The 19,116-nt window shown below is 39.4% G+C and overlaps 5 protein-coding genes across 8 annotated transcripts; 1 reads left to right on the top strand and 4 right to left on the bottom strand.

Annotated features, from left to right (window-relative positions):
• On the bottom strand, positions 1-1,961 carry LOC140773579 (phytolongin Phyl1.1-like). Of its 2 annotated transcripts, none has more exons than XM_073116208.1 (2): positions 1,802-1,961; positions 1-1,506 (listed from the first exon to the last, which is right to left on the bottom strand). In XM_073116208.1, exon 2 carries the CDS (start codon positions 1,305-1,307, stop codon positions 492-494), a length of 816 nt encoding a protein of 271 aa, XP_072972309.1. In that variant the 5' UTR covers positions 1,308-1,506; positions 1,802-1,961; the 3' UTR covers positions 1-491. The 2 variants fall into 2 exon arrangements, with proteins under 2 accessions (XP_072972309.1, XP_072972310.1); XM_073116209.1 differs by having other exon boundaries at positions 1-1,525; positions 1,802-1,944.
• Positions 1,962-2,985: 1,024 nt separating this feature from the next.
• On the bottom strand, positions 2,986-6,564 carry LOC140773580 (uncharacterized). The gene is made up of 5 exons (XM_073116211.1): positions 6,367-6,564; positions 5,898-5,968; positions 5,441-5,546; positions 4,243-4,375; positions 2,986-3,695 (listed from the first exon to the last, which is right to left on the bottom strand). The coding sequence occupies exons 1-5, from the start codon at positions 6,441-6,443 to the stop codon at positions 3,531-3,533; spliced, it is 552 nt and encodes a 183-aa protein (XP_072972312.1). The 5' UTR covers positions 6,444-6,564; the 3' UTR covers positions 2,986-3,530.
• Positions 6,565-8,462: 1,898 nt separating this feature from the next.
• LOC140774023 (pentatricopeptide repeat-containing protein At1g10270) lies at positions 8,463-11,028 on the bottom strand. Its single transcript, XM_073116842.1, has one exon. The coding sequence runs from the start codon at positions 11,011-11,013 to the stop codon at positions 8,746-8,748; it is 2,268 nt and encodes a 755-aa protein (XP_072972943.1). The 5' UTR covers positions 11,014-11,028; the 3' UTR covers positions 8,463-8,745.
• Positions 11,029-11,937: 909 nt separating this feature from the next.
• On the top strand, positions 11,938-15,783 carry LOC140774188 (U-box domain-containing protein 4-like). 3 transcript variants are annotated; one of them, XM_073117076.1, is made up of 5 exons: positions 11,938-12,201; positions 12,280-12,604; positions 12,800-12,877; positions 12,979-15,030; positions 15,500-15,783. In XM_073117076.1, the coding sequence occupies exons 2-5, from the start codon at positions 12,332-12,334 to the stop codon at positions 15,545-15,547; spliced, it is 2,451 nt and encodes an 816-aa protein (XP_072973177.1). In that variant the 5' UTR covers positions 11,938-12,201; positions 12,280-12,331; the 3' UTR covers positions 15,548-15,783. The 3 variants fall into 3 exon arrangements, with proteins under 3 accessions (XP_072973177.1, XP_072973178.1, XP_072973179.1); XM_073117077.1 differs by having other exon boundaries at positions 11,939-12,201; positions 13,000-15,030; XM_073117078.1 differs by lacking the exon at positions 11,938-12,201 and having other exon boundaries at positions 12,542-12,604; positions 13,046-15,030.
• Positions 15,784-16,614: 831 nt separating this feature from the next.
• LOC140773976 (uncharacterized) lies at positions 16,615-18,511 on the bottom strand. The gene is made up of 2 exons (XM_073116778.1): positions 17,702-18,511; positions 16,615-17,017 (listed from the first exon to the last, which is right to left on the bottom strand). Exons 1-2 carry the CDS (start codon positions 18,320-18,322, stop codon positions 16,886-16,888), a joined length of 753 nt encoding a protein of 250 aa, XP_072972879.1. The 5' UTR covers positions 18,323-18,511; the 3' UTR covers positions 16,615-16,885.
• Positions 18,512-19,116: the final 605 nt, after the last annotated feature.

Genomic DNA, 19,116 nt, shown 5'->3' with positions numbered 1-19,116 from the left:
TGGGCTTCAGAAGCAACTCTTTCTTCACGCAATAATACTACAACAAAGTGATTGAAATCCAATCAGTACAGTAAGCTGAGAAGGAAATATAAAGATAATCTTACAAGGATGGAACTTTGGCGTCCTTAACCATCTATTTTGTTGTACAGCAAGATCTCATAGGAAGGTGAAAGAAAAGAAAAGAAAAAAAGAAGCAGAAACATGATGAAAATAGTCCTACTATATTATCATACACAAAGATATGAACCATATGTGCATTTTCATGATGCCAAACCTTTCATTGTATCAGGTAAATCTACATCTACCTTCTTATGGATATTGCAGGCTTCGTTGCGTATATATCAAATTCAGCTCCACTGCATGAATCCATGGGATGTTTGGTTTTTCTTTCTGGCAAAAAAAAAATATTTCCATCTTTTGAATCCAAGAGTTTTCTTGTGCACGAATTCTCTGCAGAACTTATGCAACTGCAATCTGAGAAGACACTCTCATCAACTAGAAACACACTTGAAACCCTTACAGACTGCCAGCCAAATACAAAATAGGACCAAGCACAGGACAGCATCAATGGCGAGGACAATCTTTACATGGCGCCGCCACAACATCCGTCCTGACTGCTGCCGTCGAATTCTTGCTGCACTCGAGGTCCGCTCCAACGACATACCACCAATTTCTGCTGATGGCATATCAATTTTTACTCCTTTATTGGTATTGCCTTCATCAGTGATACCATCCACAACCACCTTTTCCTTCATCTTCTTCTTATCTTGCTTACTGCTGCTCTTTGCTAGCAAAGGCACCTTTGATGATGATGAACTATCACTCGATGTGGCACCATCACAATTCTCGTCACCAAGAAATGTCGATCGAGGCATATTTTCTAAGGAAGCAATCAACTGCTGGATTATGGGCACCAATTCGTCATGAAAACCATTCTTGGAAGCACTCTTATACCTCTGGCGGATGTGCTCTAAGAACTGAAGCGTCTCCATATTTCCCAGGCTAGGATCGACAATGGAGAAGTAAGTGTAACCATCAACCATCAAGTACCCAAAAGTTCTTGTGCCGACTGTGTGGAAGTACCACTTATGGTACAGCGGCGTATTCTCAAGGCAGAGTGCCGCCAGGGCCTCGAGCTCACGGTCCTTGCTGTCATAAGAGTACAGAATCCTATTCGCTTTCGCAATGCAGCAGTAGACTGTGTTTTCAGCTGAAGACACCATGTGTGAATTATCTTGAATCTCTATTTCGATTTGCTCCGAACGAGAAGAAATAAGCTTCACAGACTTGGAACGACGCGGATTCATCAAATTTTTAGCTGTCAAAAGCTCTATTATGCGTCATCAACAACTTCAGATAACTTCTTGGGGCCTCAGGAATTGGGTTCCCTCTACGGTTCACTAGCCATCAACTATACTAAATCGTAGACAAGGCCTGGAGCTACAAAAGAAATTTACGATCTACAATCTGAAGCTCTGGAAACTTCCTCCACATCAAGAATTCGTGCTGCAATGGGTAACAGCCCCTTCAAACTTCTAAATAATCAGAGAACTAAAACCCAGACTTCTAAATCAAAAGTTCAAATCCAAACAAGAAAAAAGCATCAAACAGATTTCCTACATCCACACCAATTGGGGGCACAAGAAATTTTACTCCCTTAAGCAAGATTTTGCTTACCAGCAAAGACTCGGATGGATTCAAGCCCTAAGATTGCATCCAGCGCAGCTCAAGATACAATTGGGCGTCGAGAAAATTGCAAGAAGAAAAGTAAAAGAAAGATCGAATCTTAGCAACGAAGTACCTCAATCGAGTGCTCCGAACACTGCTGCCGACCATGGAATTCGACCTTCCATGAGATCGAAGACGAAAGCTTTGATCCGAGTCTGACTCGCCAATTTCTATCCCTATTACGGCTGCTACGACTTCCAAAAGAAAATTCTATATACGTTCTGCCTTATAGAATAAAATATATCTATATACATATAGTTGGCTTATTTAAGCTAGATTTTATTATATATATATATATATATATGTTTAAGGCTTGGCTTGATCAAGACTAGTCTAATTAATTAATTAGCTAATTTAGTCAGTTTAATTCATGAAAAACATTATTTTAACTCAAACTTAAATCGGCTTAAAAAAACTTATGTATATATATTAATAAATCAAAATATAAGCAAATGGATTAGGTGGGATTGATGGAGGTACACCCCCTCTTTTTGTATGTTCCTTCAATCAATTGGAATTGAGTAGGTGGTCAGCCATGGAAATGGTCAAAAAGAGAACTTTTTTTCCTTTTAACTTATTTGCAAGCATGATGTGATATATATAACTTTCTTTAGAAAATATAATGAAATAATGTATCAAGAATTCAAATTTAAAACCAACCCACTTGATAAACATGAGAACAAGTAATTAGTTGGTTGTTAAGATTAGGGAGAAAGTCTATTAATGTTCTAATTTTCTTTGTTCTTTTGGGGAGAGAGAGTTGAGGAGGTATTAATTTTATAAATAAATGTCTCTGTGTGCTACTGCTTTGATTGTTGAACAAGTTTGATATTCTCTTCCCTTTTTCTGTAGTATTTAACTAGTCCAACAATAACAAATACAATGGCTTTTAAACAACACTTCTCTAATACTTGGTCCTCACCAATGCAGCCAACTGATTTAATCACCTTGGATGGTGAAACTTTGCTTAGATATTCCCTGGAACTTCTGAACAATTTCTCAACTACAAGTGCTATACATCTAAGTCAATGAATTTTCCAGGAAGTAACCTCACAACCAGCCAGACCTGATAATGAAAGTGCATCTATGTTACACTACTGCAATCCAGGTCATCATTCACAACATTCTTATATCCATCATTTTCAACTAGAAGACATGTCTCACCACTTTGACCTAGTCCAAGGAGGAAAACAAAAATTCCTTGATATTTGTTGTTAGCCAGAAAAGAAATAGCTTAATAGAAAAGAAAAGCCAACATATTGTCCATCCCTGTGGAGTGTGGACTCTCATTCTTCTTTATACTTCAAGTTAGAAAAAGGAACAATTGTTATGTATACAAAGCCATTACTAGAAATTATAGGTCCAAGTTATCAAACTGAATAAAGTTATTAGCATACCACCATGTAAATAAAGACACCCTATTTAGAGAAACTATTCCAGAAAAGTTAGAAGCACTAAGTTTGGTGTAGTTCACTCCCTCTTACTCTCAAGTATTGTGGTCCTCATTAGTAGTAAATAACTACACAATTCCCCTTTGACTGACCATGTTAGCTTCATGTATTATTGCAAACCTATCAACTTACTTCACTATTGGTAGCTAAGAAAGAGAAAGAAGCAGAGAGGACGCATCTAAAGCACGAGGCTCACGTTGCAGAAATATTGCATGCATTTGATCATCTGAACCCTAGTCAATTTCCAATGCAAAGCCCTAGACTTCTCCTTGGATTGTCAGGTGATGTGAAATACAACTCCTGGATCTACACACGAAACCTGAAAGAGGCCCTTCATCCTCTGGCAGCTGATCAGAGGTCCCTAACCTTGATCTGGATCTCCGCACTGGGATGGAGCAACTTGCTAGGACTCGGAGGGACAGGCTTAAACTTCAGGACTAGAAACTTGAAGCAGGGAATTAAGACTGCGTAGAGAGCACCAAAGACAAAGGGTGCTGCAATTGTCCAGCCCACCAACTACAACAAGTTGAACAAGATTTAAGTCAGAGAGAAAGCATTACAATTAGGATTTCGATAGAGAATAATATTATGAAATGACAATATCAGCAGCACACACGAGCAGTGATGTATAGAGTGAAAAACTGAAAATGAAGAGAAAAGACATGCAAGGCAAAGTTCCTTTCTTCTAAAATAAGAAAAGACATGCTAGTTTGCAATATTTTCTCACATTCCGAACTTTAAGATGAGTATTAGTTCTATAGTCTAAATGGAATGTGCAAACACGAGATTAACCTTAGCTACTGCCTCAACCAAGTGCAGATCTTGCAAAACGGACAGAATAATATGTCAAGTTCCATGACGTTACAAATGTCTTAACTGTAGAGACAGTTTGCAACTGCCCATTGAATTAAAAAGGCAGTCATCTAATTCCTATGACTTCTTATTTTTGTATCATATGCAAATGCTATAACTTTCCTTCCTTTAACCATCCAGCAATTCTGACAAGGTAACAATCTTTAATAACAGAATGAAGAAGTTTATAATAAGAAGTTCAGATGGCAACCGCATGGAATACAGCAACTAGGACTTCTTGTGAGGCTCGTCCGGTCACTACACTTCTCAACGCATCAGATGTCAAAGGAAAGTGAGGACCACCAGTAATCACTTCTCCCAAACGCAAGAAGGGTATCACCAGACTTCAAAACAAAGCCAACAGAAGTTTGAACTGAATTTTAGATGAATGTATATGTAATAATCATGACTGCAAATCACATAATTAATGTGAATCAATGTGCCTCTCTGCCATATGTAAGCATTCCATATTACACATTCATAACAAAAATAAATTAGCCGGATCAACATATCACATTGTTGGCTGAGCACTGAGCACAACACAAGTATAACATGGATTGATGACAAGCATGTATATGTACCAGTATCAGGTAAACTTGAGAAATTATTTGGACCTTAACTTGCACACCTAGATAGGCTCAAATATCAAGGTTGTCAAGATGTAGCCCATTTTTAGTATTCCAGATCCAGGCAAGACAAAAGTCAGTATCATGCTTGTAAAGTTCATGTGATCAAAGGTTATCGAAGACACAAATGTGAGAGATCGGAATGAAGCAACAATTGTGTATTACAGAAGTTCTTGAGCACGAATCATCAAATAGAAACTAACATCTTTAGATAGTTGTCAAGTTCAACCAATGCATGCTGAAGAATTTAGTCTTCCAAGGCTTGCATGAAATTTTGCACTTACAATCAATCTTTAGTGCTGAGGTTGAATGAGTCATTTGTCTGCTTCAATGAAATAGTTCCATATCAATATTTAAATTGCAGTATTGTTGTCTAATTTAAAGTTATCACCCTGATTATGGCTAAAAGATAGTTCCTGTAGTTGTTAAGTGGATAGACAGGAGGGAAGCTAAAGTCTTAAACTTTTTCGAGAGTTACAAAGTGGGAAGAGAGCCCTAATTGAATTATGTGAGAGTAAATTTCCTTGAACATCATATAGACCACCATAATGGAGGGAGGTTAGAACTGTGTGAAAGCTTTGGAGAAACTTGGGTGATCAACATGTAACTCCCACTATAGTGCTCTATATGGTCAACTATAAAACAAACAAAACAGAAGAAAGAAAATAACTTGATCAACAATAATTTGTATCTAGAATATGAGTTGCAATAGTTTGCTATTCTGAAAGTATAGGTAAGAAAGTCTTGCAAATGCTGAAATTTAGGAGGATTGTTGCAAATCACCTTAGCTCAATTGGAGTAGCAACAAAGTTAGCAAGCATTACACTTGGAGCATGACAATGATGTCGAAGTACCGCAATAGCAATTCCACATAGAAATACCGTGACCCCTGTTGTTGCGAAAGTATGTCAACTTTAAGGAGGTAGAATTCACGCATATAAGATTCAAGCAGGGGAGAAACTGTGATGAATAAATCTGTAGGTACACAGATGACCATGCAACATATGATGCCACAACTCGATCTGACATGCAACATACCAAAATTTTGTAGAATGAGGAGATCAATTACTCTTCAACAAATATAATCATTTTTAAATGCTATCAACAAGATGTTGCCCAACAAAAAGAGAATTGCACCAATCAAATCCAAGACTTACCTAAATGGTTCAGTGACTATGAGGACAAATCCAAACTCAAGAAGAAAAAAAAAATGATGCAAGACACTAAGCAACGTCCATACCACAAATTGGAAACAATCCCAATGTTATACCAAGCGCTGTCGAAAACGCCAATTGCTTTGGTTCTGCACCCCTACGAAGAAATGCATCAGTAGAAATCCAAAGGAATGCATTCACTTATACACCATTCCTATCATATGTTTGCGTAAATACCTCAACGAGAGAGACCGCAAGTTAGCTACACTAACGAGTTAGTTTAGGAAAACTCCATACATGTAAAATATGTCACCAATCAAAAGACACCATTTTTGACAAACTTCGACAAGGGAAAGTAGATCACAGAATAACATCGAATTAGAATTAGCAAAATGCGACAGAAATCAGGAGACGCACAAGCTCAAAATGGAAACATAATAGGAAAAATAGCTCAAAATTGTGATCCGAACTCTTAAAAGAGAGGAAATTTGGAGCAGAACAAGTTACTACGATTGTCAAAGAGAGAGAAAGAGAAAGACGAAAGTAGAAGATTACTGTTTGAGAATTTGGAGAAGGGGATCCACGATCTTCTTGCTCAACCATGGCATCAGCCCAAACCTCCAAAGCGGCATCTTTTTCTGAAAAAAAAAATTAAAACAAAACCGTTATAATTACTTCTCTCAGCTTACAATTTGATCAATCCAGAAGCTAGGATAAGATCCCAGATCCCAGTATCCCACCAATATCTTGGGGAACGGCTGGAGGAGTCATAAAGAGGAGTTGGGCTGGCTGGGGCCTAGCCACGTCGACGAATGACGTGGCCACAAATGGGCCCTCAACTCGCCAATGAGGCCCAACCCAAACACAGATTTCAATTCAAATCCAACCGCTGAGAGAGTGGATCCGAGTGAGACCCAAGAGGGCCGAATCCGAATCTGTCATCCCCCCACCCCAAGACATTTATGCTTCAGATGTCAAAATCCTTTTTATTCTTGCCTTGACAACTTCAGTTGAATAAGTTGAAAGTCAATCAGATAAAATTCAGCAGCTGAAAATTAAAAAGATTTACAAATGCCTAAATAGACTAGATTTGTCATTTAAATACTGCTACTGGTTGCTCAATAACTCAATGCCATCTGGTTAAATTTAGTTTTGCCTGGAACTCTGGTGGCTTGCTTCTTTATAAATTAAATCTGATTCAATACAAAGTGCCATTTCACATAAAAAACCCAGCTCCTGCAAAAATGCTGATCTAGGTTTAACTTAGAATATTAATGAAGTAACAAACTGAGATATGTCCTCTTATCTGAATCTAGTATCTAGCCTTGCAAGCTTAACTTGAAAATTAATGAAAGAAGATCAATAAAGAGTAATATAGCTGCAAGTTGCTAATAAGATGAAGATGCCAAGAACCTTCAATTTGTAGCATTGTGAATGCACCTTGCAAATTTACAGGGTATAATGCTGAGAATCAAGTATATGCATCACACACGATTGAAGGGATATTTTTCTAAATACATCTTCCTAATGAATACAGAAGATTACATTTGGCAGCATCCAAATGAGCTCATAACCTACTGATAAATCACTCTTAAGGGTTATTGCGGGCTGCAACAGAAACAAGTAGTCTCATCAAGACAAAGTATAAGTCATAAGAAAGGCAATCAATGTGATGCAATCAATAAGAAAGAAGAGATGGATATACAAAACTGAGAAGCAAGTATTTTGTAACTGAGACACCTACATGATTACATCATGAAGATTATACAAGATACCTTAGACATATAGGAAGGAAGATCTTTATGGATACCAATTTCTATCTCAAGATTCTCAACATAATCCAATACAACAGGGGATAAATTAGATCCAGCTAAGCCTAATGAGTAACCAGCATAATAAAAACAGCATCGACCAAAAGTTGGAAATTAGTGCAAAGAAAACAGAAGCATATACTGTCTATTTGGTTTGAAGCAAATATTCAAACTTCAGTTAATGAGCTTGAAAAGAAAACAATATCAACATCATGAAGAATAGGAATCTACCTTAAAACTTTAGCTTACATGACATATAGAAAATATATTGTCACCTCTTTCATGCGCACTGAATGTCATTCAATTAGCTGTCATGCCAAATTATGGTGCAGTGGATTACAAAAAAGTAGTAAATGTTAACTTAGCTACTCAAATCATCTGAACAGAAAGAAGAGTGCAGCAATTTCTACTGATAACAGAATAAAGAACAGAAGAAATGGAATAAGAGCGATAAACTAAGCATGAAACCATTCATGCTAAAACTTTTATACATAACAACCATAACACCCTGTTATTGCACTGATAGGTCAAAGAAAAAATGACAGTAATATTAACCTACGATAAATGTGTACATAGTGGCCACAGAAATTACAGAATCATTCTAGCTTAGTTTGAACTTAGGTTCTCATGCAAGTAATATATGAATATACAATGGAAACGCTAAAAAACACCGAAAGATAAAGAAATTATTAAAATGTATATCATATTTTGAAGATACTCCTGCATATGTGTAATAAATGCTTGTGTAAGAGATAACAAACAAAACTGGATTGGAAATTGTTTTTGCAATGTACAAAAATAAGTTTCAAATGACAAGAAAAGCATGCCAGCCTATATATGTAGGGAAAAAGATAATATCTTTATAATTTATCACCGTACATCACATTGTTCTCCATTTTGCATTACTGGAGGTAATAGTTAATAAAGCACAGAACATCTATAATTTACTACAACTACCAAAATAACTAAATGAATTTCGCACCATCAATCCTGAGAGAATAATTACTGCTTCAAATCTGTTCACTGGAGAGTACATCTCAGAATCCTTTATACTAATCATGATAAGTGTAATTCCTTTCTCTCTTAACAATAAAGAAGTTTATATTATGCAGAATTGTGTAGCTCAAACGGCTGCCTGTCGAGCTTGAGGAGCATCAATCACTTGTTCATCTTGAGGAGCACCAAAACCTTGTTGGCCTTGAGAAGCTTCAAACCCTGATTGACCTTGCGGAGCATCAAACATTTGTTGAGATTGAGGAGTGCCAAACCCCGGATGTTGTGGACCACCAAAACCTTGTTGGCCTTGAGGAGCTCCAAATCCAGGTTGTCCTTTAGGAGCATCAAAAGATTGTTGACCTTGAGAAGGACCGTACCCTGGATTGCCTTGATGAGCATTAAACCTTTGTTGCCCTTGATGAGCATTAGACCCTTGTTGGCCTTGATGACCATTAAACCCTTGTTGGCTTTGATGAGCACCAAACCCTTGTTGACCTTGAGGAGCACCAAATCCTGGCTGGCCTTGATTAGCACCAAACCTTTGTTGACCTTGAGGAGCACCATACCCTGGTTGGCCTTGAGGAGCACCATACCCTGGTTGGCCTTGTGGAGCAGAAAAGCCTGCCCTGGCATGAGTAGTGAACCCTGGCTGACCAGTGAACCCTGCTCTGGTTTGGGAAGTAGCAAAACCTGGCTGACTGCGAGGAGCAGCATACCCTGGTTGACCTGGTGAAGCAGGAAAACTTGGTTTCAGTTGGAAAACTAGTTCAATCTCTTCTCCTCGCCCTGCTTTCTCAAAAGCATCTGACAAAAACCCACGGAACTCAGGAGTTGCAATGATCCGGTTCCTCATCATCTCCTCCAAGAGATCGCGTCCACGGTCCAAGTTTCCTTCTTTGCAAAGTGCAGTAACCAGAATCTCATAACTCGCTAAGTTTGGAGTAACACCTTTCTCGCCCATGTTCCTGTAAATCTCCAAAGCATTGCTGATTAATCCTGCCTTGACCAACCCATCAAACATCTTGTTGTAGAAGGCTGCATAGATCTTTGGACCACTATCTCCAGAATTCATTATCCTATCATAATACCGCATTGCATCCTCTGATTTCCCTGCTTTAAAGAATCCATCAACCAAATGCCCATATGTGTGCATATCTGGAATGACTGATTTCCCAGGCATTTCCTCAAACAGCTTCTCTGCCTCCACAAGAAACCCATTCTCACATAGCTTCCCAATGATGTTATTGAAGCAACCTACATCCATCATGCACGGCTTCTTCCCCGTCCTATGGAATACCTCGATGGCCTCCGCAAACTTCCCCTCCTTGAAGCATTGATTCACCATGATGTTATAGGTTTCAGTGTTCACCGCGGTAAAACTAGGAGGGGTGTGGTTGTCGAGCATGTCCTCCCACAGCTTGTTGGCCTCGTCCTTCTTCTCATGCTTCATCAGAGTCTCCAAGAGCACGTTACACGTAGCCGGGCTCATCTTAAACTGGCGGTCGAGCAGAGATTGGTACGACTCCATGGCTTCTTTGTCCATTCCCCGTTTCCAGTACCCCTCCATGAAGGTCGCGTGCACGACCCCGTCGTACACGAGGCACCGCTCGCGGAGCTCGTCGAAGAGCTCAAACGCCTTGTCCCAGTTATCACGACCGATGAACCCGGCGATTAAGTTGTTGTAGACGAGGGAGTCGGCGCCATGTCCGCGGTTGAGCATCTCGCGGAGTAGGTCGATGGCCTCCTGGATACGATCGGAGTCGATGAGCCCCTTGGTGAGGTGGCGGTAGGTGACCGGCGAAGGGGAGAAGGGGGCCTTATCGAGGATCTCGCGGTAGACCTCAAGGGCGGTGTCAACGCGGCCGGCGTCGCAGTGGGTATTGATGAGGATGTTGTAGGAGACGACGTTAGGGACGATATTGGACTGGCGGAAGAAGAAGGCAAAGAGGGCGACGGCGTCGTCGAGGCGGCGGGAGCGGAGCATGGAAGCCATGACGGCGTTGCAGGTGAAGACGGTGGGTCGGATTGAGGAGAAGACCGCGTGGCGGGCGGTGGAGGAAGCGGAGTCGAGGTCGCCGCCGCGAATGAGGGACTGGACGCGGTTATGGAGGTTGAGACGGGGGCCGACGAGGGCGGAGGTGGAGTCGGGGAGGCGGGGGAGACTGGGATCACGGGGAGGAGGGCGGGATGATGGGTCCCGACGAAGGGCGTGCAGAGGGGGCTCGATCCGGAGGCGGCGCTTCCGGCGTCGGCGCTCCGCGGCAGCCTCCTCGGCGGAAGAGAAGGCAAAGGAGCGGCTGAAGGGAAGGAGAGCCGCGGAGGCGGCGGAGGTAGTGGGTACGCCACCAACGGACCGGAGGGAGCGGAGGACAAGGAGGTGACGGTAGAAGGACATGTTGAGAGAGAGAAAACGAAAAACCCTAGGGCAGAGAGTGGAGATACAGAGGAAGAGGAAGCGAGGTTTAGGTATACTGAGTTTGTGGGAGATTTGCATAAAATACCCTCAATTTAAACGAAATTGCCTTTCAACCTCTGCATTCCAACATTTTCCACTTTACATGAACTTAAAAGGAGCAGAGATTATTTGGAGGGTTTGCTGACGTGATAAAACGTATATAACATCTTTTATTTAAATTTAACAAAATATTAAACTGTAAAAATAAATATTTGGAGGGCTAGTTTGTAAAAAACTTAATGAAATTTAGCCCTTGAAGTTTGCTTAAAAAATAGGGGAAAAAAATATATATTTGGTATCTGTCAACTTTAATGAGCTGCCTAACTACCCACCGACGTTATAATAAAGCTCTAGAAATATCCTAGAGATAATTACATTAGATTTTTTTTAACTGTTACGTAGGTTGAAATAGAACTCCTCGTTATGACTACCATGCAATCGATATTAAATACTTTATAAAACTATTTTACCCTCAATTTAAAAAAAATGAGAAGAAATTAAGAAGCTATAATAATGCTTTCTATTAATATTTTTAATAGTTTTATATAAGTGATCGATCTATAATAGTGTTTTTATCAAGTTAATTATAAAAGACATCAATACTCTTATTTTGATATATATACATTACTCTTAGTTAATGATATATATTTTTTTACTTAATAAAATATTAAGATAATATAATTATCAAAAAATAATATACAAGATTATATATTAAAAATACTATTAATAATATCTTTTATTTTTATCATATTCTTAAAGACGTTAAGCGTTAGAGAAGAATCAAAGAATTGATAAAGAATATGATAAGAAAATTGAGAAGTTAGGTACAAATAAAATATATGTTACAGAAGAAACGCTATAGAAATAAATGGCAATGACTCCCCGTCTTCGCCCATTTGGTAGCGTTGGTTCCGGTACGAACGGTCCAGATTACTCAAACCGCGTTTCCTATGCTCCGAGTCCAGACGGGAAACAGAAGTCGCTCCGTTCCCACTCCCCCCACCTTCTCTCGTCGTCGTCGTCGTCGTCGTCGTCGGTCTGCTACTCGATCGATCTCTTTCTTTTATCAATTCCTGGTCTCATGTGAAGAAATCGCGAGCTCCAAGAGGGCGGCGGCAATCCGAGCAAGTAAAGCTATATCTGGTGAAAATACAAGAATTTCTTTGCAACGAACTGGAGAGTTTTGAATTCTATTTTCCATCTCAGGTTGCGTCTTCTTTCTTTGTTCGCCCCCACTCTTTCACTTGAAGCAGTTGCGATGGCGATATCCTCACTGGAGACGCTGCGTAGTAGCATCTCACAATTCAATCTCTTATCCTCCCGCGGGGGTGTTACAGATGAGCTGATTCAGAGTTATTACGTAAAAATTTGTGAGATGTTGGATGTTTTGAAACCTATCTTTGATGATGTTGTTTATGAGATATCTCCGGACGAGCGACTAATTAAGATGGTGGAAGAACTTGATGCTGTGATTAATGAAGCTCGGGTGCTGATTCAGAGCTGGAATCACACAAGCAGCAAAATTTATTTCGTACGTCACATATGCCCAATTATGATTTATGAATTTGACCTTCTTCCTTTCCTACCAAGATGACTTTTCATGGTTAAAACTTAATTTTGTACTTGTGAATGGTTACCAGACTCACTTTTATTCTTCATCAACTGAGAAATGGAAAAAGAGCCTTGCAGATCTTGAAGTACTAACCGATATTCGAATTACTTGCAGGTTTTACAAATTGAGTCAGTAATTTCGAAGTTACATTCATATTCACTCGAGATATGTCGCCTAGTAAACTGTGTTGAGGTAATTTTAAAGTAAACAGAATTTGAAACTTAAACCTTTTGTATTTTTCTACCATCAGAATGTATGTTACTTTTTCTTTTTGTATTGTGCTTACTTATAAGGGGGGTTTTAGCTGCATACAGAAACTTCAACACATGCATTTTGAGCAAATATCTTGTGTTATTGAAGATGCCACAAGAGAAGTGATGGAGAAGAATATGCCAAAGTCTCGGAATTTGGCAGATATTTCGAAGTCCTTGAACTTGTCAACGAATCAAGAATTGTTGATGGAGGGTGCTGCCCTTGAGAAGCTTAAAATAAAAGTTGGCAATGGTGAAGACCATCTAGATTTGGATCATATCAACATGATAATTGCACTTGTCGACTATATGCATAATTGCCTTGTCAAAGAAGAACAGTTGCACAGCATTAATGGAGTGCCTATTCCTGCTGTATTTTGCTGTCCGCTCTCTCTTCAGCTGATGTCTGACCCCGTCATAGTGGAATCAGGTCAAACATATGAGAGGGCTTTCATTAGGAAGTGGCTCGACCGAGGTTTTGATATTTGTCCTAAGACACGTCAAACACTAGGGAATACTAACTTGATTCCTAATTATACTGTGAAAACATTGATTGCAAGTTGGTGTGAGTCAAACGGCATTGAGCTACCTGATCCTATTAAATCATTGAGTTTGAATCTTCATTCTGCTTCCCTAGGCCCCTCTGATTCGAACACTAACGGTAGAAGTGTTCCCCATTCTGGTAATTCTATGATGATTCAGTATCCGAGATTACCAGAGTTTAACCAGTCCAGGTTGAATTCATGTAAAGATTCAAATTCCTCCAATGGCAGCTATCATGACTCTACTGTGCCAGATAAACCCATGTCTCCTCGTCGTTGGCTTTCTGCAGTACCTTCTTTGCAAGCTGCAAATCATTTTGAGACAGATACTTCAAGATTATCATTAGCAACTTCCGAAGAAAAGGCGTCTAACTTCAAAGAAAGACATGTTAGTTTGGGTGGCCAAAGTTCCAACCAAACCAAAGAGGACATTCCTGAAGCATCTAATGTTAATAAGCAGTTTCAGGGCCATAAGGGTAGTGAGCCTGTCTCAAGTGGTGATGATATTAACGAATCAGGTGAAGTTACTCTGGTGCCACAGGTTTCAAGTGATTCAGCACATTATAACACTGATGCATTAGGAGAATTTCCACGAGTGGCTTCACCCTCCACTGCTTCTCAAAGAGAACCTGAACCTAGACCTGTGGAAGCTCATTCTAGAAGCCATCCGATTTGGGGACACACATCCCATAGGCTCGTTCCAAGAATCATACCAACTACAGATTCAAGACCTGACCTCTCTGTTGTTGAGACCCAAGTTCGTAAACTGGTTGAGGATTTGAAACGTGATTCAGTAGATGTGCGGAGAGCAGCAACAGCAGAGCTGCGCCTGTTTGCTAAACGCAACATGGAGAATAGAATTGTAATTGCAAATTGTGGAGCTATAAGCTTGTTGGTTGATCTTCTTTACTCGTCAGATCCCCAAACCCAAGAGAATGCTGTAACAGCTCTCCTGAACTTATCGATCAATGGCAACAATAAGACTGCCATTGCAAATGCTGGTGTTGTTGATCCTCTCATTCATGTCCTTGAGACAGGAAATCCAGAAGCAAAAGAAAACTCAGCTGCAACTCTATTCAACCTTTCAGTCAACAACGAAAGCAAGGCTATAATTGGAAGATCTGGTGCTATCAGGCCCCTGGTAGAACTAATTGAAACCGGAACTCTTCGTGGAAAGAAAGATGCAGCTACTGCATTGTTTAATTTATCGTTACTTCATGAGAACAAGGCCCGAATAGTGCAAGGGGGGGCTGTGAAGCACTTGGTAAAGCTGATGGATCCGGCTGCTGGAATGGTTGATACGGCCGTGGGAGTTTTAGCAAATCTTTCTACTATACCAGAAGGGAGGTCTTCAATTGGTAATGCAGGTGGCATCCCACTACTTGTGGAGGTTGTTGAATTGGGGTCTGCAAGAGGGAAGGAAAATGCTGCTGCAGCTTTGCTTCAGTTCTGTACCACTAGTAGCAGATTTTGTAATTTAGTTCTTCAAGAAGGTGCCAGGCCACCTCTAGTAGCATTGACTCAATCAGGCACACCACGAGCAAAAGAAAAGGTTGTTCACTCATACCATATTTATTTCTATTCTATGCATATGTTAGGATGCCACACTCTTATCTTAGTTCTCCTAATGAACTGTTTGATTACTTTAATTGTTTGAGCTCTTCTGAAGTAAATGGCCTAGTTCCCCGTCTTCTATTATCTCTTAGAGTAATGTTGATCTTTACTGGACTTTTCTCGTGCTCCTTTTTTTTTTTTTCCTTCATGATTGGTTAACATAGTTATCCCATATAGATTGCCTAATTTCATTATGGACAAGAAATCTACCCATAGGAAGGGGTGACTTCATTCAGATAGAAGGTTCCTTAGGGGGGTTAGAGTAGAAAAAAAAAGAGTACAATAAAGTAACTCCCTTTATGGTGTTATCAGCTAAGTGGATTGGAGCAATTTTTTTTTTGTTTTGCTTAGAATATATTTAATTAATTGGTTGATAGACCCTCACATCAGTTTTCCTTGTTTTGCAGGCACAAGCTCTTCTTAGTCATTTCCGTAACCGGCGACATAGAAATTAAGGGAGAGGATGATATTAGCAAAATCATTTAGCAGCTCAGTGTTTTTGACTTTTTTCCTGTAATTATGAGTTGGGTCTTGTTAATTGTTTTTTCTTGTTCTTCTCTCATTTTAATGCATCAGGCTAGTGCTAGTGTTGTCGAGTTGTTTATTTGTAAATAAATTGATCTGTACAGTGGTCAATTACTGACCATTTATTCTTGGTTTATGAATATTCTGTATATGCCTTCTCTTGTAATACATAATCATCCTTGTCTTCTCTCTAGTTTGATCTATGTAGACCCTTCTGTATTAATAGAATTTACTGTCCATATAATGATCGTCAAAAGAGTGTAATTTTTTAAACTGCTGCAGAAGGTGCTCCTGGAAGATGCCATAGCTTGTAGATCAAAAATGATACTTTTTCTGCATTTGATTAATTTTGATGCATTCCTAGCAGCGGTGCTGGTCTTTATAGATTATATCGTTATAACCGCGCCTTGTTATGGGATGCTCTGGATGTTAATCTTAAAGATTCACCTGAGAACAATGAATCTTCAATGATCAATAGTGTTTATTGAACTGTCCTATATATATTCCTTAGCCATTTTCATATCATGTTCTCTATTTCATATGATTTGAAGAGCTTAATCAGCTATTCATGCTTTGCAGAAGTTAACACTCACTTCCATTTTTGTATGCCAAGATTAATTATACATGATTTTAAATTTTTAATAGATTTAGAAAAGGATCTAGCCATTGCAGTCTTAGTATGTTAAGACTTATTTGGCTTCATCTCCAATGCATTCAGAAACCAAAAGATCATATAAGCAAGCACCATATTTTGTCAACAAGGCAAAAGGGAGAAAACAACCTGCAAGAATTATGATGACCACATCTTCAGTAATCTGTGTGAAACTAGGGAAATAAAATGAGTGCATAAGCTTAGGATATCCTCTCATTGGGCAAGTTTGCATTTTACTGAAAGCTGAAGTCAGCACCATTCTACACCTTAGGCACTGAGACAGATAGACCTATGTAACAGAATAAAACTAAATTCCGAAACAACAGATAATTACGACACACTGCATGAACAATGAATTTTCCATTCTATATACTCGAGATTCATTTTCCGGCAAAAGAACCATACAACAACACACAAACACTGGTATCAAGAAAAACAAAGGTGAAAAAAGAGAAGTAACACACTATACGCAGAAAATTAATGTGTAGACAGGGTTTCTGCATAACATAAGCATGGCCCGATCATGAGTCCTTCGGGATGATGCGAGTAGGGCACTAGAAGAATCACCTTTAAAGCTCATCACTTCGGTTTGATTCAACCAGCAAAAGTCATGATCTCAGTAAAATCCCACCACAGGCCATGGAAGCAAACCAGAACTAAGCGGTAATGCCCCTACGACTGGAGCACGCCTAGCCACCAAGAAGGCTTCATTCAGGTGAGCAGCATGAGACCTGAGCTGGAATTCCTTCTGTTATTTTACACAGAAAGATAATATTTAAGAAACTTTATTTTCTAAACAAATAACTGCTTTCAATAAAAAGATTAAAATTCTACCAGGCAAGCAGCATGAGACTTGAGTTGGAGTTCTTTTTATTTTCAATAAAAAGATCAAAATTCTACCAGTACATCTATTTCTCATTCTTCAAGCAAATTGAAACAATGTATGCGGATCCCAGTTGTTTCATCTAAAGATGTCCATAAGAAGGGCAAGGCAAGTTACAAAATCTTTCAATTCGATAAGATATTTCTTGTTACTTGTTTTCATAGATGTATCGATAATATCGCCTTGTGATAATGATAACATTTTTCCTTTGATCCCGATGATGGTATATAAAGAGGCCACAGAAATAACCAAGTAATGGCAGCTTCGCTGATCTTCTTTAAGAAGGTACTAAATGACATGTTCAAATTGTAGATCAAGAAGGAGAGCATAGATTGATAACTCAACACGCATTTAGATGCATGACGTTGCTAAATAAAACTCCAAAATCGAACTCTAGATAAGTGGTAATAGTGAGAGATCTAATAACAATATATGTAAATGTTAACAATCTACCTATTATAAAGTCAACCTCATCAACAATAGATGTCAATAAGCAAATTGCTCTAATTAGAAACTAGGAGAAACAAACAAAAGAAAGAAAAATCTCACCTTATCATCAAGGCTAAGCTTAGTTGCTGATGGAATGCCTCTACTCTTCTGCTTCAACCTATACAATCTCCTTCCGAGCAGAAGAAACCCCAACACCGCCGCAGCTAAAGAGATCGACCAAACTGGCTTCACCCGAAAAACACAGTACTTGAACACCTCCAAGGGCAGCTTCCACAAGGCAATTCCTCTCTTCTCTCCGCCACCAGTCGAACCGATCTCCCTATTACCCATCTTCGCCTCTTCGCCGGATTCAATTTCCCTCACCCCTTCAAAACCCGTATCTTTTTCTACATCCTCGCGATGGATTTCAACAGAATCCACCACACGAGCATCAAACAACTCATCCGACACGAACCCACCTCCCAAAATCTCGTCTTTCTCAGGACCCAGTTCCCCTTCTGGCTTGTCGGATTCCGAATTGATCCAACTCGGGCTACCGGAATCAAAGATGCCTCCTTTTTCTTCCTTTTCTTCTTCTTCTTGGCCCTCGTCACCCATGGCTAGTTTGGTGGAGTTATCATCAGATTCAGTTGCGAAAACATCTTTGAAAGGCTTGGGTTTTTCTCCATCGGAGCCGAGGAGGAACTCCCAGTCCTGGAGGTCGATGGTTTCCTTTTCCATTAAGGAAGAGTTAAGAGAAGATTACGAAGAAAGTTAAAGAACCCAAGTGCTCAAAAGACGAAAGCTGAGAGAGGGAGAGAGAGAAGACGAGCTATGAGTATGGGCTCGGTTTCTTTTGTAATCTTTTCCTTTGCAACGACGTGAATCGAACTATCGAGAGGAGGGAGGTGGAGGTTGTAATTAGTGTGTGGGATGATACTGAAATATACTATCGCGTTTGCTACAACTGGAAGGACTATGTTGATAAATGCTGCAATTAGAGGTGTTAATATGAAAGATTACTCTAAAAACTGAAGCAGTTTTAAGTCCCATTTTGGCCCTTTTATCTTATTTGCAGATAGAAATTTAGATTGTCGATCTGAAGATGAAGAATATAATCATTATAGAAGGCGACTCTGCAATCATCATTAACGCCTCCTCCTTTTTCTGAATTCTCCTCCTGACTTAATTAAATTAATTTATATTTAACTCTTTCTGAAAGCTCCTCCTGCTCTCAGAAGGGTGAATATGGTTCTTTCTGCAAATGTACATGAAAAGGAGGAGCCAAATTGCAAACATTCTTAAAAAGAGTGGGGGGGTTTTCGCAATTACATTAAAACTTGCAAAAAAAGAAGAAAAACATCCCAGGAAGTAAAACTATTTCAGCCCCTGAATTCAAGAGGCACATTTGGAGGTGCACAGCCTTTCACGTCTTCTCCATGTAATCCACTCATTTTCAAGTTACAACACCATATCATATTATAATCATAATTATTCTAATCTTTGGTAATTAACGTGTGACACTTGACACAGAG

Source organism: Typha angustifolia, chromosome 13, assembly GCF_048772165.1.
Source record: "Typha angustifolia cultivar Huaian chromosome 13, ASM4877216v1, whole genome shotgun sequence".
Taxonomy (NCBI): domain Eukaryota; kingdom Viridiplantae; phylum Streptophyta; class Magnoliopsida; order Poales; family Typhaceae; genus Typha; species Typha angustifolia.
This window is presented reverse-complemented; position numbering and strand designations above follow the sequence as displayed.